This window comes from Microtus pennsylvanicus, chromosome 2, assembly GCF_037038515.1.
Source record: "Microtus pennsylvanicus isolate mMicPen1 chromosome 2, mMicPen1.hap1, whole genome shotgun sequence".
In the NCBI taxonomy this organism is placed as follows: domain Eukaryota; kingdom Metazoa; phylum Chordata; class Mammalia; order Rodentia; family Cricetidae; genus Microtus; species Microtus pennsylvanicus.
Window position 1 is genome coordinate 4,131,182 of NC_134580.1, and position 24,130 is coordinate 4,155,311.

A 24,130-nucleotide genomic window follows, 5' to 3' on the forward strand; every position below is an offset into this window, starting at 1 on the left:
GGTGGAGCCTAGGCAGTTTGGATGCTCACCTTACTAAACCTGGATGGAGGTGGGCGGTCCTTGGACTTCCCACAGGTCAGGGAACCCTGTTTGCTCTTCGAGCTGATGAGGGAGAGGGACTTGATCAGGGGAGGGGGAGGGAAATGGGAGGCGGTGGCGGGGAGGAGGCAGAAATCCTTAATAAATAAATAAATTAAAAAAAATAAAAAAAATTTAAAAAGATTGATAAACAGAAATTATTATATTACAAGGTTAACTGAGAAGACAAAGTCTTAGATCATATCCATAGAAATGAATTATTTAATAAAATCCAACCTTAATTCAAAGTTGAAGTTAGGCACATTAGTGAAGGAAAGGAACATATTCTTACTATAAGAACCTCCCAGACCTGGAATGGTGGCCTACACTTTAATCCCAGGACTCTAAAGGCAGAGACAACTGGATCTCGGCAAGTTTGAGGCTAGCATGGTCTATTTGTTAAGTTTCAGGACAACCAAGGCTACACAGTAAGAATGTCTCAAAAAAATAAAAATCAGCATGAGCCAGAGAAATGACTCTCCAGCTCAGGCAGCTGCCACCAACTCTGATGGCTGTAGTTCAGTCTCCAAGACACACATGGTGGAAGGAAAGAGAACCAACTCCAACAAGTTGTCCCCTTACCTCCAGCTGCATGCAAGGACATCTGTGTGCGCACATACACAGATGTGCTAAATAAATAATGTAAAGACATTTAGACTAAAGCAGTAAAAGCAAACACGTTGTTCCAGAGGACGGCAGCACAGGTTTCCTTCCCTGCAGTGCTCACTAAGCTCTGGTTCAGCACTGTGGCTCACTATGCCCAACACTTCTTCTCCCTCTCTTTCTGGCTCCTTTTGAGATGGCTCAGAGGTTAGAGGCACTGCTGCTCTTGCAGAGGACCTGGGTTTCTGTACCCACATGGAGGATCATAGCCATCTAACTCCAGTTCCAGGAGTCAAACATCCTCTTCTGGTCTCAGCAGTCACCAGGCACACATATGGTCCACAGAATACATGCAAGCAAAACACTCATACATAAAATAAAAATAAATAAAATAAAAAAATCTTTTTTTTTTCCTCAAGACAGGGTTTCTCTATGTAACAAGTCTGGCTGTCCTGGAACTCACTCTGTAGACCAGGCTGGCCTCGAACACACAGAGCTCCTCCTGCCTCTGCCTCCACAGTACTGGATCTAAAGGCATGCACCACCGCTACCTGGCTACAAATAAATCTTTAAACAAGCAAAAAACAAAAAACAAAAACAAACAAACCCAAAAAACCAAACTTCCAGAAAGCGTGCCCGATGGAGAGGAAAGGCTGGGGCTCCCACTGCTATACTCTACTCATACTACGAAAGAAAGGGGGCATGTACTTGGGCTAAAAAACAAACAAAACCCTCAATGATTAAAACACCAGTGTTTAACTAGGAATCATTACAATTACCATCACAGATACCATGTAGCAAGACAGCAGGAAACAAAATCAACATAAATACTATCAATGAATAGTGAGAAAATAAAACTGTGTGGACCTGGGACTGAACCAGGGCTTCATGTATGCTAAGCAAGAGCTCTATATTCTACTTATAATAGTGCCACTTTAATGGTGGAAAGTTCACCATGATAAAGTGATAAAAGCCCATGTCCGCTCTCACTGCCCTGACCCACAGATTCAACAATCCCAATTAGAATTCCAAGTGTGCCAGGTGTGGTAGGTCCACCTGTGACCCCAGCACTCAGCAGGCAAGACAGGAGAATCCTGAGTTTGAGGCTAGCCTGGGCTATACAGCAAGACTCTGCTTTAAAGAAAAAACAAAACATGAGGCTAAAGAGGAAGCGTGGCAGTTAAGAGCACTTGATGAGCAATCAGGAATACAGAGTTTGGATCCCAGCACCCATGTAAGTCAGGCATTCCACAAATGCCTGTAACTCCAGCTCCAAGGAACCAAATACCTTGGTCTCTTTTGGCCTCCATGCACATGGACATGCTTATCACCTGTACATGTACCCAAGAGTACATACCACTTACACAGGCATAGTCATAAATAAATGAAATTAAAAATACTAAAACAGCAAAAGAAAAAAGAAATCAATAAGCAAACGAAACAACCCAAGTATCTTTTTAACTTGATAAAGTGAATATCAACTGTATTTCCAGGCTCAGTGGTACTATACTTGCCCAGCACATGCAAAATGAATGAATGAATGGAGTAAAATATACTTTTGGAAGACTGAGGGTAAATATAGTGAAAACTAGCTGGGTGTGGTGGCACACAACTTTAATCCCAGCACTCAGGAGGCAGAGACAGGCAGATCTCTGTGGATTCAAGGTTAGCCTGGTCTACATTGTGAGTTTGAGGCTATCCAGGACTACATAGTAAGATCCTGTCTCAAACAGCAACAACAAGCTTAGCTGGTCGAGGTGGCTCATGCCTTTAATCCCAGCACTTGGGAGGCAGAGGCAGGAGGATCTCTGTGAGTTCAGTGTCAGCCTGGTCTACAGAGTGAGTTCCAGAAGAGCCAAAGATACACAGAGAAACTCTGTGTCGAGAAACCAACCAACCAAACAACAAACAAATAAAACAGTAACAACAACAAAAGAAGCAAATCTACATATACTAATAGTAAGAATTCTTGTTCTTCAAAAATACACCACAGAAATAGAAGATGAAAAGAAATAAATATTCAGAAAAAGAAGAATTGATTTCACTAAGGAAATGACACATGAAGACTCATGTCACAGTTGTATGATCTTGGATATTTTAGAGAAACTTTGGACTGCCAGAGAGATTTTGGGTAATTTGAGAGAGAACTGGGTATTTTAGAGAGGCTTTGGACTTTGAAAAAGACTCCAGATATTTTAAAGGGATTGAACCTTTAAAGTACTGAAAATTTAATGACTATGGAACTTCTAAGTTATACTGTATTTTTTTTTTTTTTTTTGCTTTTTCGAGACAGGGTTTCTCTGTGGTTTTGGAGCCTGTCCTGGAACTAGCTCTGTAGACCAGGCTGGTCTCGAACTCACAGAGATCCGCCTGCCTCTGCCTCCCGAGTGCTGGGATTAAAGGCGTGCGCCACCACCGCCCGGCCAAGTTATACTGTATTTATATTGTGACATTAATATGATATCTTAGAGATGAAGACTAAGAAATATTATTGTTCAATAATGTTGTGTTGGTGTGTCAAATCAATAGGGAGCTACTATCCTGGCTAGTTTATGTCCATTTGACACAGGTTAGAGTCTTTTAGGAGAGGGACTCTCAACTGAGGAGATTCCTCCATTAAGGTTTGCCTGTAGGGGCTGGGGAGATGGCTCAGCAGTTAAGAGCACTGGCTGTTCTCCAGAGGACCTGGGCTCAATTCCCAGCACTCACACGGCTGCTCACAACTGACTAACTCCAGTTCCAGGGCTTCTGACACTATCATGCAATATACATGCAGGCAATGAACACAAAATAAATTTGAAAAAACGACTTGCCTGTAGGCAAGCCTGTAACACATTTTCTTGATTGGTAATTGATGGGGGAGGGCCCAGGCCACTGTGGGTGTTCTTAACAAAGCAGGTTGAGCAAGTCAATAAAAAGTGTTCCTCCATAGCCTCTGCTACAGTTCCTACCTCCAGGTTCCTGCCCTGGTTTCCCTAGATGATGGACTACAAGCTGCAAGTTGAAATAAACCTGCCTTAGTTAGGGTTTCAATTGCTCAGAAGAGACAGCATAACCACAGAAACTTTTATGAAGGAAAACAGGAAAACATTTAGTTGGGTGGCTTACAGTTTCAGCAGTTTAGTCCACTATTATCATGGCAGGCAGCATGCAGACAGGGTGCTGAAAAAGGAGCTGAGAGTTCTACAGCTTGATTTACACGCAACAGGAAGTAAACTATAACACTGGGTGTAGCTTGAGCACAGGATACCTCAAAGCCCACCCTTCCAACAAGGCCACAACTACTCTAACAAGGCCACACCTCCTAATAGTGCTACTTCCTTTGAGGGTCATTTTCTTTCAAATCACCACAAAATCCTTTCCTCCCCAAGTGACTTCTGGTCATGGTGTTTCATCACAGCTATAGAAACCTAAGATATTTAAATGTTGAGCCATGAATATGTGCCAACCAGAAGGAGACAGGTATTAGAACCACTGACAAGGGTTTAAAGCAGCCTCATAAACATGCTCCAAACTAATGAGACAGGAGGGTGTAGTCAAACCAATAAATTTTAAGAGCTGAAAAGTACAACGACTGAAACAAACTCAGCAGTGGGCAAAGGGACAGAAATGGAGTGGAAACTAAAATGAACCATAGAGACAAAGTCAGACCAGGAGACCTGAAACTGTAAGCCAAGACCTAATTGTACTGCACTAGAAGACATTGAAGGAAAGGAAAAACAACTGGAATTCAAGAAGTAGCATGAACCCCAAACTGGATAGACCAAGAAATCCTCCTAGAATACATGATGATCAGATGCATAAAAGTTGAAGACAAAGAAATAACCCTGAAGCAACCAAAAAAAGAAATAATTATTTTCCCACAGGAGAATGAAATGACCATGAAGAGAGAAATAGCATAACCTTCTTCAAGATAAAAATAAAGAAAAATACTGCTAAGCTAGAATCTTTTTGCTTATTTGTTTTCAGAGTCAGGTTCTCATCATGCAGCCCTGCTTATCTTACAACTTGTTATGTAGCCCAGATTGGCCTAGAACTCATGGAGATCAGCCTGGTTCTGTGTATTGTGATTAAAGGTATGCTCCACTATCCCCAGCTTTCTGTTTTTTCTTGAGCTTCCTACATTACACTCAAAAGTTACAGCATTTAGTGTGCTTTTAATTTTTATTTATTTTGTTTTAAGCAGAGCTTCATTATGTAGTCAAGGCTTTCCTTAAGCTAAGGGTGAGCCTCCTTGAGTACTTTAGCCTCTTGAGTGTTAAGATTTTAGGTTTGAGGGCTGGAGAGATGGCTCAGAGGTTAAGAGCACTGACTGTTCTTCCAGAGGTCCTGAGTTCAATTCCCAGCAACCACATGGTGGCTCACAGCCATCTATAATGAGATCTGGCGCTCTCTTCTGGCATGCAAGCATACATGGAAGAAATGCTGTATACATAATAAATAAATCTTTAAAAAAAAAGATTTTAGGTTTGACCCTATACACTAAATATAAATGGCACAGATTCACTAACTAAAAAGCAGATATTACTGGGCAGTAGTGGCACATGCCTTTTATCTCAGGAGGCAGAGGCAGGCAGATCTCTGTGAATTAGAGGCCAGCCTTGTCATACAGGGCTAGTTCCAGGACAGCTAGGGCTGCTACACAGAGAAAACTTGTCTCAAAAAGATCAAAACCAACCAAACAACCAAACAAAATCAAAACAGATATTGGCAGAATGCACTTAAAAAAAAAAAGTGGCTGGGCGGTGGTGGCGCACGCTTTTAATCCCAGCACTCGGGAGGCAGAGGCAGGCGGATCTCTGTGAGTTCGAGGCCAGCCTGGTCTAGGAGAGCTAGTTCCAGGATAGGAACCAAAAGCTACGGAGAAATCCTGCCTCGAAAATTTAAAAAAAAAATAAATAAATAAATAAAAAGTGACTTAGTTATATGCTGTCTATAAAAAGTCACTTCAAATACTATGAATAGGTAAAATGAAAATAAAAATATGGAAGCTAGGTGTGGTGTATGCATCTATAATCCTAGCACTCAGGAAGCAGAAATAAGTAGATCTCTGTGAGTTCAAAGCCAGCCTGCTCCAAGTCAGCCAGGATTGCACAGTGAGACTGTTGTCTCAAGAAAAAAAAATGTATATATGTGTATATATGGAGAAATTGGAGAGATGGCTCAGTAATTTGGAGTCTGTCTGCTCTTCCAGAGGACCAGAGTATTGTTCTTGGTGCCAATGTTACGTGGCTCACAACTGCTTGCAATTCTAGCTCCAGATAGATCTGTGCCTTTGGCCTCCAAGAACACCTACCTGCATTCATGTCCACATAACCAACACCCCCCAACACACACACAAGTTTATATGATTAAAAATAAAATGAAAATGAATACATACGTAGGGGAGGGAGTCTGGAGAGATGACTCAGAGGTTAAAAGCATTGGCTACATCCACATGGTAGCTTACAACTATCTGTAACTACAGTTCCAGGGGATCCAATGCCCTCTTCTGGCCTCCAAGAATATTACATGATACAAGAAATGCACAGACATACATATAGGCAAAGTACTCAAGACACATACAACAAAAACAAATAAAATTTCAATATACACACAAACACACACACATTAAAAAAAGGCTAGGTCATACAGAGTTGATCCACTGAAGAAAGGAATGGCCATAACTCAATCTGAAAAGGAGGCTGCTGAGCAAAGAAAGCAGAGCCAGAGGTAGTATATAATGACAGGCCGTGACTCTGTCAAGAGGATGAAGCAATTCTAAAGTGCACATGCCCTATCTGGCATGCTTGCACTTTCTGTAATCACAGCACTGGGAAGCAGGAGCAGAAGTGCCACAAGCTGGACACTGGCCTCCTCTCAGAGTGAGTTCTAGATTAACACAGACATCCTGTCTCAACAAGCCCAACCTAATAAATTAAAACCTAAAATGCATATGTACCAAACAAAATAACTTTTTCTTTAAAATTATTTATTTTGTGTGTATTAGTATATTAGTATGTGTGTGCACCATGTGTGTGCCTAGTACCTGCGGAGGTGAAAAGATAGCACCAGATTCCCTGACACTGGAGTTACAATGATCACGGGCCAACATGTGGCTGCTGGGAAACAAGTCCAGGTCCTCTGAAGGAGTGGCAAGTGCTCTTAGCTGCTGGGCCATCACTTCAGCCCTACGAAAGAGCTCTGTGGGAGCTATAGAGATGGCCTCATCTGGTAAAGTGCTTGCTATTCAAGCACAAAGGCCCTGAGATGGTCCCCAGAAGTTATGTAAAAAGATGGGCACAGCAGCACGTTTGTAATCTCAGTGCTAGGAAGGCAAGACAGCAGGATCCTCAGAGTCTACCAATGTGGCCAATTGGTGAGCTCCAGTTTCAAAGACCCTGCCTCAAAAATTAAGGTGACAAGCCTGTAAGGATGACACCTGTTATCAAGCTCTGACCTTTACATACACATGCACACACAAGCACATATGCCAGAACACACATGCACAGGCATATGTATATACACAACAACAACAAAAAACTTACTGGCATAAAAAAGAGATAAACAGACTCAGGAAAACTCAATGCCTGTGAGCTAAAGATGTAACTCAACTGGCAGAGTGCTTGCCTATAATGCATGAAAACCAGGGTTTTGGTGCTCCCACCATGTAACTCAAGGCAGGGTGGCACACACGTGCAATCCCAGCTCTCTGGATATAAAGGCAGGAAGATCAAATGTTCAAGATCATTCTTAGCTACATAATGAGTTAGACATCAGGTTGGGCTACATGAAACCATGTCTTAGAAAAGAGAAAACTAGACAAAAAGTCAGAACTCAAAAACATCTCTAAGACCAGCAAGGTAGTTCAGCGGGTGAAGGATTGATGGTACAAGCCTGGCCACTTAAGTTCAGCTCCTAGAACCAATCTGAAAGTAGAAAGAGAACAGCCTCTGCAAAGTTGTCCTCTGGCTCGCATCCACGTACCACACAGCATGTGCACGCTCCCTCCACATCTTTGTGTGTGTCGGTCCATGTGTAGTATATTGTATATATATACACATATAATATATACTCATACACACATATATAATAATAACAAAGGGAATTTTTTTAAAAAATCTTTCAAAAGCAAAACCTATTTATGGAATCCCAGAATGTTTTACCCAATAAAAGAAAACATTTTTTCCAGGGTACCACATGGTGATGTTCGTTAGGCCCAATGTTCTCATATAACAATTGAAAACTGGCATTTGTGGTCTGACATGTTTTTTTTTTTTTTTGGTTTTTCGAGACAGGGTTTCTCTGTGGCTTTGGAGCCTGTCCTGGAACTAGCTCTGTAGACCAGGCTGGTCTCGAACTCACAGAGATCCGCCTGCCTCTGCCTCCCGAGTGCTGGGATTAAAGGCGTGCGCCACCACCGCCCGGCTCTGACATGTTTTGAAGCACAGCAAAGGACAGACTGTAGTTTCAACCCTGGGAAACAAATAGATGTAAAGTTTTGAGTTTAACCTTGGTTACACAGAGAGATTTTGTCCCAAACCAAAAAATAAAATAAAATGCAGTTTAAAACCCTTACATAAATGACAATGTGGCTGTGCTTACAGGTATAAATGCAAGCTGTTTCCAACGGAAGGTCAGCAACAAGCCACAGGGTTTGGTCAGAAAACAGCAGCTAGAAAGGGCAGCTGCGTCTCGAGGCTTGCACTTTCCCATCCTGTAGAAAATACCCAAGACATAAAACAGGCCCAAAGAGCCAGGCAATGATAGCACACACCTTTAATCCCAGCACTGGAGGCAGAAGCAGACAGAGCTCTGAGTTCAAGGACATTCAGAGCTATGCAGAGAGACCCCAAAACCAAACAAACAAACAGGTGCTTAGAAACTGAAAAGGCTGGGATGTAGCTTAGTGTAGAGCACTTGCCTAGCATGGGTTTGAGTCCAAGTTGGATGGGTATAGGGGCAGGCAGAAATACTAAAATTATACAGAGTATATTCTTTACTATGAGGGGATCAAATCAAGATCAGAAAGATAACAAGACACATTTCCAGATTCCTGGGAACTGAACAGCACACTTCTGAATAATCCATGGGTCAGAAAGCAGCAGCCATTGATAACTGGGAAAAAAAGACATATTCCTAAACTTCTCCCAGAAGGTCAGCGTTACCTTGAAACCACAACATTCCTAAAAAGCCCAAGGCTAGCATCATGCTTATCGACAGAAAACAAGAGAAGGGATGCTCACTTCTGGCACTTTTATTCAGCAACATACTGGCTTACCAACCAGAACAGCTAGACAAGGAAAAGAAACAAAAAGACTTCAGACTGAAACAGGACCAGTAACATTTTGTCTGTCTTCAGATGACAGATCTTATATTTCAAAAATCCCAAGGAATCTATAAAAATTACCAGTGTTAACAAATTAGTTCACAACATGCAGTGGGGAGGATTCCTGTTTATGGAAATGTGAAGTCGTCCGGGCACCACGGAACACAGTGTGGCAGGCTTACAAAAAGACAAATATAGGACTGATGTACGACCCAGCAAGGAAGTAAAAGCAGATGCATGCATGACAGTGTTCAATATAGCATCATTCATAGCAGTCAAAAGGTGGCACTAACCCATGCACCCATGTCTTTTTACACACATACAGGGATGAACATAATGCCTGCATGCATGTGATGGAATATTATGTGGCCATAAGAAGGAATGATGTTCTTACGTGTTGCAACATGAACCCTGAAAGCACTATGGCGAGAGAAAGAACCCAGACGCCAGACACAGAGGAACAAACACTGCCTGGTTTTATCATGTGAAATGCCTAGACAAGGCTACCAGCAGCCGGGGACAGGGAGGAGGCCAGTTCCTGCTTAATATATTTATAGTATTTCAGTTTGGAGTGCTGAAAAAGTTTTGAAAATATTTCACAGTGGTGGTGATTGCAGATTACTGTGGTTTTTTTTTTTACTATGAATATTTATTTACTTTTGAGACAGGTCATGCTGTGTGACCCTGGCTGGCCTAGTACTCAGTATGTAGAGCAGACTGGGCATAAACTGGCATTGTGCCATGTGCTGGGATTACAGATTTATGCCTTGGCTTAATATTGTAAATTTAATTAAAGGCAGAGTTGCTGCCTTAAGAATAGGTAAGATAAGGAGAGCTGCTGTATGTGTCACACCACAGACTTCTGTAGTTCTGGGACTCACGCTAGGCCGGTGCCTCACCATGGAGTCACATCCCAGCTCCATATTACATTTTCTTTTTCATTTCATGCCATAATTAAAAAACAAAACCAAAGTAAAATAAAGAAATAAAGCGTGAGCAATGAGGGATTATTTCTAAGGCAGGTATTTGCCTAGTGTACATGTTCCAGGCTCAATCCCAAGCACTAAAAACAAACAAAAATAATATGTCAAAAGCTGTGCCACCGAAACCGTACGCTCCCTGAGTTATATCTCAGTGAATCTGTTGTTTCCTCTAAAACCTCCACGTTCAGAGGGAAAGGAAGACATATTAGGATGTCATTTGAGAAATACGCTCACTACATACAGATACACCAAGTAAAGGCCTCACATGACAAACAAATCAACAACAGCGATTCCAGGGAGTGCATGGCAGCCTGCACGAGACAGTCATGACATAGCTCTTTTTACCTTCTCAGCCTCATGTGGCAGGCAGAGCCCTCATCTCTAGGAAAGGACGCATCCTTAGTGGTGAAGAGCTGTGCAGGTGACTGTGACTACAAGTGGCCAGGCAGGCTGGACTTGAGTCTAGCCCCTTACCAACAACCACCTCACCACAACTAGTGCAGTCAGCAGTGCCAAAGATGGGAGCTCTCTGTGATCATGGATAAAGATGGGCCCTCAACAGACTCAGCATATAAATTATGGAGAAAATGGAAGGGCTGCATACAAAAATAAAGATCTGGGCTGACTGGAGGATGCCCCCTCACAAGGCACAGATAGTATGAGGCAATGGGTAGGAAAACCAAGGATACTAAGGGAGGACTCGGGTGTTTCAGTAGCCAAGAGGGTTAGGATGGACTAGTACAGAGCTGAAACCGAATAGTCAGGGTCCTGGATGGGCCTAAGCACATGCAGGAGATGGCAGAGCAGGAGGCACTGAGTACAGTGGAGAGCTGTGTAGCAGGTTCAGCAGAGAGGTGGAAGAAGCTGGGATACACGCGCATACACAATCTCCACACACATGCACATATGCATGAATAAATGGCTCCCAAAAGCACACACACATACCCAAAATGCATAGGTATACATATACAGAGACTAGATTCGCCAGCTCTGTGCCCTGGGGCAGATGTACACAGAATACTTATGATCCAAGGAGATAACTGCTGAGGCAAAGCTAGCGGCGTCACATCCCTCAAGTCATCAAAGTGTGCCCTAGGTCAGAGCCAGGAACGGGAGGATGCCACGGTGCCACACTTGCCACTTTCTACTACAGTGTGAGGATACACCAGACCCAGACAGTGCGAGGCATTCTACAAAACAGTCACCAGCCTGCTGTCACCAACTGTCCTCAAGTCCAGAGGAGTTGTCCTGCCAGCTGGCAGAGGCTACCCCGAGTGGGAGGACCTGGAGCAGCCCCATGGCCCCCAGAAAGGGAAGGAGCAGAGACTTACTCCCAGCCTAAATTATTCAAAAGGAAAGGGAACGTGCCTCTTTAACAAGCCCTGGCTTTATGAAGCAAGGTTAACAGTTTCACTTGATTCAGTGGAATATTATAAACTCTCTAGGGCCCATTTGAGGACTTCTACTTCAGGCGCAAGGTGACGACTCAGCACTTTTTATATTATTTAGAGAATAAAATTAACCCTCACAGGCCCAGACTGCTACCTCCCCTCCCGCTGGATCTGGCCTGCTCAGCGCTTTCCCCCATATATAATTACAAGCTGCTATCCATCATGCGGCAGGGACGCAGCGCTGACACGCAGAAAGGGACGCAGTAAGCACTTCCACTAATAGAAGCAGGACTTAAATATCGCTCTGATATCTTCATTTAAATTGGAATATTTTACAATAATCAGCTGCAGCTTCCATGGGGTCCTGCCCCTCACCTGGGCCAGCGCCTAGAAGTGACCCTGCCAGGTCCTGCCAGTCCCCACCTCCCCGGAAGGGCTTCCTTGCCAGGGATCAGTGCCCTTCAAGGTGACCCAACAGCTCCTGTCAAGCTCATGTTGTCAGTAGAAATACAGAAACATCAGTAGGCTCAAGGAAGTCACTGCTCGTACAGAGTCTCAAGCCACTCTGGTGGGTAGCTAGGATAAAAGACAAAAAGCATCAAAAAGCTCAAGCAACTTTAGAGGGCTATGCCCATGTAGGGTGGGGCACATACACTGTGCTTCTGCTGTCCCTGTGACACACACACACATATACACCCAGCTTCCATGGAAGCAGGCAGTCATACAGCTATTTCAGTCCTGTAGAGCTTCAAACCTCTGACATCTCTCTCAGTCACTACTGGCCTTAACTCACAGCAATATCCCCGGGTTTTGCTGTCTCAGTCACTATAACCCTCCCATATTTTGGGCAGGTTCTGCTATTAATCCCCTGCTGCCCCTGCATGAGGACCTGGAATGCTACCTGGCCCTGTGGGATCCTGGGCAAATAGCTGTACCTCTGAGTCATTTGCGAGATAGACAGAATTACAATGACCACCTCAGGGCTATACAAGACAACAGAAGTCAGTGCAGAAAGTACTGAAGACTGCTTAACAACCTGCCCCACGCCCGCCTGCAGCCCCCTCACCTTTGCACCCAGTGGGCAATAGCCTTTGAGGAAGTCACCGCACACTTCAGCCTTGCGGGACACATACACGTGGCTGTAGGGACAGTTGCTGTTGCTGCAGATCCCCTTCAGAAAGTAGGAACACACAGGCATCTGTGGGGAGGGAAGAAAGGTGAGGGCCCAACAGTCTAGAGCTTTGCACCACACCCACTTCACAAGTACAAATACCAGGACTTGCAGGCCCCTGAGAGGGTCCCAGAGCTGGACACCAGCCACTCAGATCCTTCCTGAAGACCCCCACCATGGTCCTCCTGAGAGAAATGGACACAAAGCTGGGTGTAACAGTGCACACCTTTAATCCCAACACTTGGGAGGCAGAGAAGGCTGAATATTTGTGAGTTCCAGTCCAGCCTGGTCTACATATTAAACCCAAGACTAGCCAGGACTATATCTATATCTATTTCTCTCTCCATATATATATGAGAGAGATTCCGGGGGGGGGACAAACAAAAACAAAACAAACAAGAAATAAACCCCAATCGGAATGAATATACAGTGCCAGCTAGCAGCAGCTGGGGTCTGGACAGCCACTTTCCTATATCAAACCCCTGCTTCCCTTATCACTTGGCCAAAATGAAGATATGGAGCTAAGCCACGGCAGCAGTGCCTTTTCCTAGGTGTGCTATTCCCTACACGTGAACACAGTAAACAGGGCTCATAACCACCAACCCATGGCCTGGTGTATCTTGGGAGCCCTGGGATATAGTTCTATTAATCTAGGTGGGGCAGACTTGGAGATGGGCATCCATATACCAGGTCAGACACTGGTCACATGGTAGCACTAAGGCCTAGCCTATCAGTATGTTGGGTCCTGGAGCAGGAAGTCTGGACCCACCCTGGCAGCTGTGGGTGGACAGGCCTGGGCAAGTGACTCAGCCCAGGAGCCGGATATATATCCTGCTCCTTTCTCAACAGAGAGCCGCAAATCAGCCCTGATGACTGCTGGCACCATGTGGGCCTGGAGGGGAAGATGGGCAACCCAGGGAAAAGGTGGTCTCTGAATTTTCCAGGCTCCTTCCCCTTCCAGGGGCCAAGCACCAGCCCTTCCTGGACTGTTTGGAGAGTGGACATTGTCACTGTCCTTGCCCAGCACACCCTCCTAGGCCCCAGGAAGTGACAATGCACATCTCAGCCTGATGAGAGATGTTCACACTTGGACCAGCAGTGGTTTGAGGAATACTTCCCTGACCCATGCACGGGCTTTAAAAAGTCACTTTTCTGGGCAAAGTGGGAAAGGGGAAGGCAGGAACCTGTCTGAGGGAGGCCAAAGAGGAAGAGGCTGGGCAGCAGCCCTGGAGTAAAGAGGGGGGAAATCAAAGAAACAAAGGGTGATTTACTGAGCAAGAGTTTATTTTTAATTGTCTTTTAACTGCAGCCACAGAGGGGAGAGGGGCTGGGGGCCCCGTTTGGGCTGGCGGTGGTGAAGCTGTAGACAATTCCCTTAATGTGGTTTTTGATATAGAGCCCAAATTAGCTCTAATAAAAAGGGATAATAAAGCCAACTCTTGCACCAAACAGAGCTCCTCCTGGCTGTCAGAGCGGGGCCGTTACCAAGAGGAAACTGCGTTCTCATTTCAATTAACCTTGTTTGCACCCCGCCACGTCCACACAAATAACAATAACATTAATTCAGGGCGCTGGTGCGGCCCACACATTAGACAGCTCGGAGTGCGCACAGGCTCTGGAGCTGGCGCTTAATGAACCTGAAACTCGACGTGAATTTCCAAATTGCTCACGACAGAGTTTCGAAGCTCGATTAGGGAGAAAAATGCTGATTCTCTCCAAGCTTCTCAAGGGGAAAAGCTGTCGGAGCAGCAGCGGGCCTCACCCACCCGCCTCCTCTGCGCTGCGGCCTTGGCCCCAGGCCCTTCCTCACACTCATGGCCATCTTCTCAGAGGACAGAGGGTACAGCTAATGCCAAGAGGTCTGTGGCCCTGACTGCAGTGCTCTCAGTCCTTCCAGGCTGGGGCACACCTAGGCATTGCACTCTTGGCCTTACTTCCATGGCTCTTCAGATCACTACTCCACCTATGACAGCCTTGGGACAGAAGACAGAAAAGACCTTGGCCTCCTACTATAGGAGCATCTTTGAGGTTTCCCTCCCCTGTTCCGTAGAGGAGGTGGCAAGTAGCCTGGCATCATTATAGGACCTGGGGTGATGGAGACAGGAGGAGACTCTTGTCTGTGATATACTGGGACCCCAGGTTTGGTGCCGCTTCCAGCAGGAGGAAGAGGCAGCACAACACAGCGGGCCATGGGAGTGAAGGGGTGAGCTGGAGGAGGAATATATGAGCGTGTGGATACTGGAGGTGGGAGCTGTTAACTTAAGACCAAGGAAAACTATGCAGTCCAATATGTCTGAAGGCTGGATGGCACCCAGGAACATCTGGAAGAGCAGACCTGCTGACCATACAGCACTCACCTTCTCCTTGGATACATGGTGAGAGAAAGGGCAGGACCCATCTGTCTTCTTGCATGTGCCTCGGACAAATCTGCAGCATGGGACAGGAAGGTTTGGGGAGGGCTGGTGCCAGGTTTTGCCACTAACCCCCCAAGTAGTCAGTAAGGACGGGCAGGGCACCTGGTGCACACGGCCACCTTCTCAGGGTCATGGATATAGGGGCAGCGCTCGCCACGGTTACACCTGCCAAAGCGGTTGTAATACATGCAGTACTCTCTCTTCTTCTCTTTCTTCTGCTTCGCCTGCCGGATGATGGCCAGGCTTCGCTGGACGGCCCGGCTGTATACAGGGAGAGGTTTGTGAGCCCAAGAGTGAGCAGGGAGCCCCTACCTTCCCAGCCTCAAGGGACACACCTGGCCAAGGAACGACTGCAGCTGGTGGCAGGGTCCAGTCGTCCTACAGGGGAAGAAACAGGTCACATCAGGCCCATCCCAGCTACAGCCTTTACCTAACCTTCCCTGGCTGACTCACACCTTCTTCCTGCCAAATCATCTTGGCAAAGTACCCTGGAGCCCCCTAGCACTTAGCTCAGGCATAGCCCTTCTTCCCTCTGGGGACACAGCATCAAGAGCGGGGCAATGCTAGGCCCTGAGCCTGGCTTATCTTGAGGGTGGGCAGCCTTGGATCCAGCATCAGGGTCAAAGACTGGAACAGACTGCCAGTCCCTGATGTCTCCAACCAGCTAGGTGACCTAAGATCAACTTGGTATTTGCTGGTTCCCTGCTGGCTTCCCAGTTTCCTGCTCCTGCTCAGTGCCCAGGAGGCTCAAGGGGCAGGTCCTTGCACTGAGGCAGTGATTAGCTCATGGACATGTCTCTAGACTCTGTCCTTGGCCTGGCTACCAGGGAGGCCATCATACAAATGGCAAAGGGTGATGGCACCTACTTTGTAGAGCCTGAGAAGGTAACAGAGGAGGCTACTTATTTATACCAAGGCGGAAAATATGGGCCTGGCTGTATAGGAGAGAAATTGGTTTTTTAGACTTAAAGGATTGTTAAAAAAAAGATGGGGGGGAGGAATGGAGGAAGGAAAGTGAAGGAGAGGAGGGGGGGACGAGAGTGAGAAGGGGAGGAGAGAAGGGAAAAGGGGGGAGTGTGAGGGAAGGACAGTGAAAAGAGGGGAAGGAAGAGGGGGAGGGTAGGAAAGGGGAGAAGAAAGAGGGAGAAGGGGAAGAAGAGGGGATGGGGAGAGGAGGAAGAGGGACAAGGGGAGGAAGGGAAGAAGAGGAGAAAGAAGAATGTGTTGGCACAGCTGAAAATGCGACCTGCAGTTCTGCAAAGTGGCTGCAGACAAGGGTGTTTGGGTCCATTTGGATCTTGTTACTTACAAGTTGGAAGGCTCCCTCTCATACTCCTCAAACTCCCAAACACCAAAATCCAATTAGCCTTTCTGAGGTGACCAACGTGACACGAAGACAACGGAATAGGAAAGGGGCTCCCTGAAAACCTCAAGGCATCTGTGTGAGGAGATGCCCAGGCTCACCACACAGCTTTGCCGGCCTTTTAAAGACACAGGCCAACTCCAGGATCACAGGGCAGGCAGGGCAGGGATTGCTCAGGGTGGCTTTCCCTGGTTCCTCAAATACACACATGACCCTTCCCAGACCAGATCCGATTTCCTGCAGAGCAGCTGCTGAAATGAATACTGCATTAAGAGGCACAAGTGACATCACTCAGAAATTCTGAGGACCTGAGGTGATGACAAAGCCATCTAGGTTTTAAAAGGGGATGTTCTAAAGTGCCTGAATGCACACAATCAGAACACCCGGGACCTGCTCCAGAGCAGCACCCCTCCATCCCCACTGGTTGGGAACTCATACCATTGTCCCTGGGCACCCTGCGAGCTACTTGGCCCTGAGAGCTCCCCACACCCTTTTAGTCTTCCCTAGACAGGGGTGAAATGATATGCTGAACCTTGGTATCTTAGGGACTTTGGGCCCAAGACAAGACCAGGCCTGCTAGGGAAATCCTGTCTGCGGCTAGGAAGTACCTGAGGTATCTGAGGTATGAGCTGTGAAGCTGGATGTTACTCTCCCAGAGTTCTGTGGGACTCTCTGGTCAGAGGCTGCCCCACAATTAACTTCAGTGCCCTTGAGTTTAAAAAGGATATCCATGGGGCCCCAGTGGGGAGCAGGGGCTCTGTTGCATAACTATGCAGGCTCAGGCAGTTGGGGCATGAACAAGGACCTCAAGGAAGGCACAGGAAGGACTGCAGGGTCTGAGGAGGAAGCAGTAAGGGGAAAGGAAGGGTGGCAAAGGTCTCAGGGTGTGGAGAAGCAAGGAAGAATTTAGGGTGGTCTCTATTTCTAGCTGAGGACACCCGCCCTTAGGGTGGCAGTGGAGTAATGTTCAGGTGGCACAGACACATATTCACACCTGCCAGTCTTCGTAACTAGTGACGTGCAATGTGATAGTCTGTCAATGAGCACTGGTTCCTGGGCTGTCACCCAGCCTGCTGGTGACACTGGCACCATCTGCTCCCAGGCAGGAACACGTGGGCATCACGTGCCACCTGTCAGGTCCTGGTAGGGAGCAGCTTTCTCATTTTTCCACTTTCTGCTTTTAAAAACACATCAGCGTGGGGCTCACGGTGGGAGTTTTGACAAGGATGGGAGGCACCTTTCCAAATGCTTTGCAGTGTTAAAAATGCACATAAAGTAGCTGGCTTGAAAAGAAGCAACCAGAGGTGCAAAAAGCTCACCGGCACAGCCCTGACCTGGGAGCATAAGGTGCTGCTTCTGCTGTGCACTCTGGAGCACATCCACTTCCTGGAGTTTCCCAAAATAAATACTGGCTCCCTCCAGCCCCACCCTTGCTTTGTGCCCTGTCTGTTCGCTGGTCCTCAAAGGGAGCTCATCTTTCGGAGATGTCAAAGCCTCTTCAGCACTCAGGCTATCACTCTGGCAGAGTCCACCAGGCAAATAAGGGGCCAAGCTCAGTGATCTGTCCTCAGTTTTACTGCTTAGTTGTCTAGTTGCTCCCAAGAGGTTGGTGCAAGTGCTAAGACCAAGTCTATTCAGCTGAGAGTCCACCAGGTCCAGGTAGGACACATTCTACAAAGGCACCTAGAACTGCAATCTTGGAAAGAAAAACAAAATGGTAGAAAAGTCACAGTGAGGAACAGCAACGAGCAGGGTCTCTATAACCTGGTAGCTCTGTGCCCTTTGAGTGCAGCTAACAAAGCTTCCCTGCATGCCCCTCTAATGTGACCTCCTGGTACCCAAGGAGGGGAAGGCAGGGCACAAATAATTAGTTACAGAGGGCCAGGTGTGGTAGTGCACACCTTTAATCCCCAGCACTCAGGAGGCAAAGGCAGGTGGATCTCTGTGAGTTTGAGGACAGCATGGTCTACAGAGTGCATTCCAGGACAGCCAGAGCTACATAATAGAAGGACTTTGTCTCAAAAACAAACAAAAGAAAGCTATAGAAACCTTCCTTGCCCCGGAGCATACAGATGGCTAGTCAGCAACAGAACACTACAGAGCATACCTGCTTCACTTTGGCCTGGAGGCCCTCAAGAAGCCAGGGCTAGCTCTGTAGTCTGCGACTTCTGTCCCTTACTGAAGGGACTTGTCAGGCTCTTTGTGTTCTCAGCAAGTCCAGCCAACCAAGGATACAGTTCCCAGGCAAAATCAGGGCAAGGGTCAGGAACGGGGCCATTTGAATAGCAGGTAGACTTGGGAGGGTAGGCTGAACTTCACAAAGTCAAGAAAACCATGGCTAAAGCTGACTCTATCCTTGAGGGCCTGGAGTAGTGGCCAGGAGAGGAGTTGGTGCCCCATCCCTCTGTGAAGGGTTGTACTTTCTTGTTGAAGTCAAAGGTTTGCTGACACTAAAGAAGGAAATTTATTTCTTTAATTATGACTAGTGTAAGTGGGCCAGTCAGCTGTAGTGCACTGTTGGGAGCAATCTACCTTCCTCACTGTGGGGTGGGGGTCATGTGGGGGGGCTGTCCAGGCAGCAGGTGCTCCCCAGCTCACTGGTCATTTCCCTTGTGGTCTTGCCAGCCTGTGTCTTGTCCCAGGGACAGAAAAGGCAAGCCCCAGAATGGCTGCCAAGGCTTAGGTAAGGTAGGTCAGGGACAATGATGCTCTGACTGGCAGCAGATTGAAGCCTTGGCAAAGCAAGGACAGGAGTAGAGGTAGAGATAGAGGTAGAGATGCCCCGGGACTTCCACCTGCTCTCATCACATGTTCCCTTACACAGAGCTGGCTGGATGAGGTGAGGCTCTAGGTGGCTGCTAGAGCACTGGGAAACAAGGCTGCAAGGGCTTATGGGAGCAGAAATTCCTTCTTAGTTGGGTCTACAGCAAAGAAAGGGGGCAAAAGGTCAGACTCAGAGTAACGAGGATAGACTGTTCACAGCATGGTGATGTGGAAGCTCTGTGTGTGGGAGACAGGAAGGCAGAGTCTATAGAACTCGGTACTCGGTCCTGGGATCACAGGAACAGACACAGCTTCCCAGTGAGAAGGGACAGGGAAGCAGTCAGCCCTCTGTATAGCTTAGAGTCCATCCTCTCCCAGTGAAGGACACTTGACTAGGAGAGGCCAAGTCCAACACTTCTGCTGCCCTGACAAAATTTATATTCTACAGAATAGAAGGACCCTGTCTCAAAAAACAAATTAAAGTTACAGAGACCCCTGTAACAGAGGTTCTTTACACCTCTCATCTCTACCTCCCCCAGATAGGAGCGATGCAAGAAGCTCAGATGGCTGGTGCAGTCCCATGCCCTAAGCCCATCCAGCCAGAAACAATGCAAATCAGGACGCAGCAGCACAAGATGGCTAGTCCTAGTATCTGAGGACAGGACCATGTGGTAGTCACCAGGTGATGGTCACTTCAGGGAGATGAGAGGGTCTATTTCCCAGCCCAAGGTTCATCTTAATCCCAAGCCTTGGTGCTTAGGAAGCCTGGAGTGTGAGACAGATCAAAGCCACAGGAAGAGGGAAATTACTGATGGGGAAGCGGAGACCCAAGGGCATATAACAGAGTAGGAGCCCAGGCTACTCCCACAGTTCTCAAATGAGTTCACCAGGTTCTTCTACCAGAAAGGGAGAAATGCCAGGAGCTATATTCCCTGAGCATCTTGCCCAGAGAACAGCACCTGGAAGCTCTGGACCTGAAGAACAGCTCTCGAGCACAACCTAGCAGGGACACAGAGGAGCTGGCTGTCCCAAATGGGATAGTCCCTGTATCTTCATCATCCTAGGAGTGCCCTTGACAGTGCCTTCTCCCTGCTTGATTTCTTCTCCTTTAAACCCCTCTGGTGAGTGAACAGGGCTGCTGGGCACAGCTGGGCCTCTGCAATTCCACAGCAATCCATAATCTTGCTGTACTTTTTGATGGGCACAAAAGAGGGTAAAATTGGACTGAAACCAAAATACTTTTCTAGTTAATTTGTACAATAAGCACATCCAGAGCATTTCCTTTCTCCTCAGCCTGTCCCCAGGCTGCAGGGGCTTGCAGCAGTGATGGTGCCTGCCTCCAGATATACTTGGTGAGGCATCACCAATGTGATTAGGGGTGCCATGGCCCCAGGTGTTCGCTCACCCAGGCATGTTTACCATACCTGGCTCATCCTTTGTCCAAGAGCAAAACACAGGTGCTCCTGATGGTCTCCCACAGAAAATCTGGGCTGCTCAGCCAAGCAAGAGGCAAGCGCCACTCAGACTCCCAGGGGATACTAGGGTTGCAGGGCCTCCCAACACTGCCCCCATTCTGGCTACCCTTTCAGTTTCACAAGGGAAACTAACGCCCTGTGCCCATCCAGTTCTCTCTGGGTGCATCCACTCTCTCAGCTCTCTAAGTTCCAGGACCCTGGCCTTGCTCCCTTACATGGCTATGCCCACAGCGGAGAGCCCAGCGACAGTGAGACACACTGACATTCAGTGCTCATCCACATACTCTGCAGTATCCCATCTCACCTGTGCGGAGGAGGGCCCTGCTGCCATCACTGGGCCGACTGGAGGTCTTGGAGAGTTTGTTGGCAGACACTTTGTAGAGAACCCCTCCTATGCAGCGATAGCCTTTGTTGCGCCACCGAGGGGAACTAGGTGGGGCTTTCCCACTCCCAGTGATGGTTGGACGCAGACGGTTCAGCACCAGGGACCTACAGAGACAAAACTGTCTATTAGACATGGCCCAGAACAAGCTATAGATTTGGTGGCCTGTGCTACATCCAGCCTGAAGCACTTGCTATATAGGGTACATTATAGTTGGGGTTTCTGGGTATCTCTGGCCCAGCTGCCAGGGCTGTCCCCTTACCTCTCATAGAGACGTTTCTGTAGCAGTAGTGCCAAGGACTTCTGACAAGGAGACCCAAGGCACAGTATTACACAAACTGGTTAGAAATTCATGAGCCCCCAAAGGGTCACAGAGAGGACTGGCCTCCTCCAAAACACACCTGTCCTTGCTGTCTCCTAGTCTGGCCACTGGTGAGTATCTCCATGCTGGGTATGTTCCCTGAGCACACAAGAAGGCAGCTGTCTGGGCACCTGTATTTTGAAAAGCAGTGCAGGCCCTGGCCCCTTGGCTCCAGTATATGACAGCCACTTGGGTTTCTGCCAAGGTTGGTACAGGCTTTGCCCCAGGACAAGAGAGTCATGGGATCAAGGGGAACTACTGCTCATTGTAGCTCTTTCCTTATCCACTGCTCAGAGAGCCCTGCACTGAGAAGGTATAAGGGCATTCTCACAACCTCATCAGGTCCACAGTGTGGGATAGAAATTACTGTTCAAGAGGAAAGGGGCAGCTGTAGGATTGGTGGCTTGGAGAACAGACCTCAGAGACCATCCTACTGCTCCCCACCCTTTCAAGCTTTCAGGTCTACCAGTCACCCCAGGACCCCTGGAGGCTCAAGCACTAAACAAGCTGAAGAAGGGCCTTGATGTGACAGCTCTTGCCTAGCTGTGATTTGAGTAGACTGCCCTCAAGGAGGGAACCTGGTGCCCCAGGCAGCCAGGTGAGCACAGGGGGCTCAGCTTTCAGCCAATCTTCAAGATACATTCTGGTGGTGTGTAATGTTTATGTAAATCAGATGCTACTTATCACATGATCACAGCCTGCGTGCACTGCCCTCTAGTGGCAAATGTGAGCAATGGGCACCAGCTATGTACCAGCAGAGTACACAGAGGCCTTCATAACAGCAGTCCCCACTCCCCAGGAGACAGCTAAAATGGAAGGTGAGGGCAACATATCCAGACTGGTACAGGGCTGTGACCCTTCTCTTCCAGACCCCACAGGGTACTCCCAGTGGCTCCCATGGCCCTGTGGCCTATCTAGAACTAGCTCCTGGTGAAAGTATGGTCTGAAGTTTCTCAGGATTCCACAGCTATAACAGACCCTTCTCCAGCCAACTAGGGGCCAAGAAGGAATCCCCAGAACTGAACTATAGAGTAAACAGCCAGAGGGGGTTCGCTTGTTTGCCTCTACCAAGACACCTGCAGCACTGCCCACCATAGCTTGCCCTGTCACCCAAGGGAAGCCACACCGAAAGAAAAGCACCAGGGGAAGGGCAGCCATGCACTTGGACTCAGCTACCATTCTAACATTCAGTACCACAGCCCCTTTGAGCCTTGGTCTCTCCACTTGCAAGCTGGGCTAACTCTTGCCAGCCAGTGGCCTCAGAGGGCTCATTAGTGAGATAATGTGAGCAAAGCGAGCCAGCCGTCAGGGGACCAGAGCTGCGGTGTAAGTACAAACAGTAGTGGGGAGGCCACAGAAGGCACTTAACCCAGTTTCTCTTAATTAAAATTCAAGCTCACAAACACCAATCTTGGAGGGAAAGAGTCCTGCCAAGAAGCCAGGCTGCAGTGATTGGTCTGCCTGGCCACTCACTGCCTTACCCATCACACATTCATCAGCCCTCTACTGGGTACCATCTGGGTTAGAGACAGGAGTCCTATGAGACTGTGACCCAAGATCTAGTATATCAGACTTTGTACCCTTGGCTTTCACTGGATATGAGAAAAGGTCCAACCAAGAGAGATCTACTGTCAATCCTGCCAGTCCTAGAGGCTCAGTGGTATGTCCTGATCTTTAATCAGAGCTATGGTCACTTCACAAAGGATGTTCAACTTAATTCCAAATCCTTAGTTAAAATAAACTGGTACTAGAGCAGTAGCTACTAGAGTTTCTTCAATGTGAGACTTGAAAAGACCCCTGCATCCACCAGCCTGGGGCTAGAGTAGCAATTCTGAGGAAGAGGGGACTGAAGAGTACAATTCTGCAGCAGTGATCTCTTAGCTAGCCACCCTATAACTGAAGCTAGAAGCCAGCTCTGGTCCTTACCAGAAGACCTGATGGGGTCCATGCAGACTCTCTTTCCATAATATTTCTCCCAAGCACTCCACACTCCATCTCTACAATGTGAGCAAATACACAGCCACCAGAAATATGTTAATCAGAAGACAAGCACACGCATGCTCAACTACAATCTGGGGCCCAGCCCTGCAGGAACACACCCGATGCAGAGGCATTTTAGGGAGCTGAGAAAGGCACAGGGAGCTCTGAATGTGATTCCCTTCTACTCCTCCCTAGATTTAACCACAGAAGAGGAGCCACAGACTAAAACAGTGTGAGGCAGCCAGAGACCTCAGGCCCAACCAGAACTGTAGAGTTCCTTTATTTCTTCAAGCACTTGCCCAAGCAGGAGGACTGCAGCCCCTCCCTTACACATGAGGAAGTCTCAAGTTGGGGATGTCAACGGCCTGCCTCAAGAAACCAGGAATCAGGAGAAAGCATGGGGCTCAGGCTGGGCTAGGATGACTCAGACCAGACCTGGTTCTCAGCCCTTGACCCTCAGATGAACAAGCCGGTTTTTCATGACTGGTCTTCAGAGATGAAAGGCTCATCTGTGGTTACAATTCTTCCCAAGACAGCCTTAGTTATTCCACATGTTTATTTTGTTTTGCTTTTTTTTTTTTGAGACAAGGTCTTACTATGAGATAACTTCAAACAAGAGACATTCCTGCCTCAACCTCTTGAGTGCTGGGATTACACCAACCTGGCTTGACATGTTTAAATTCTTAGGGATGATCAGGAAATATCCATTTGTCCCTTTCTCTTTCTTCCTTCAAAAACTGCTCATTAGATGGTGAGAACAATTGTGGGCCATCTGTGGATCTACTTGGGCAAGATGCAGGATAGCAGCCCCTGTGTTCTTATTCTAGATGTGTGCAAAGGCCTGTGGATCCAGGGCCT

The 24,130-nt window shown here is 47.4% G+C and overlaps 1 protein-coding gene across 3 annotated transcripts in view; it reads right to left on the reverse strand.

Moving 5' to 3' along the window:
• Positions 1-24,130, reverse strand: part of Zc3h3 (zinc finger CCCH-type containing 3) — an 83,238-nt gene that overhangs the window by 6,973 nt on the left and 52,135 nt on the right. For 2 of the 3 annotated variants that reach the window (XM_075959549.1, XM_075959550.1), the window contains 5 exons: positions 20,854-21,038; positions 15,284-15,326; positions 15,051-15,209; positions 14,892-14,961; positions 12,430-12,561 (listed from right to left, as the gene is read on the reverse strand). In XM_075959549.1, coding sequence (XP_075815664.1) covers positions 12,430-12,561; positions 14,892-14,961; positions 15,051-15,209; positions 15,284-15,326; positions 20,854-21,038 — 589 coding nt within the window. Of the gene's footprint in view, positions 1-12,429; positions 12,562-14,891; positions 14,962-15,050; positions 15,210-15,283; positions 15,327-16,257; positions 16,346-20,853; positions 21,039-24,130 lie in introns of those variants that run through there. The other variant, XM_075959551.1, reaches the window with a different exon arrangement.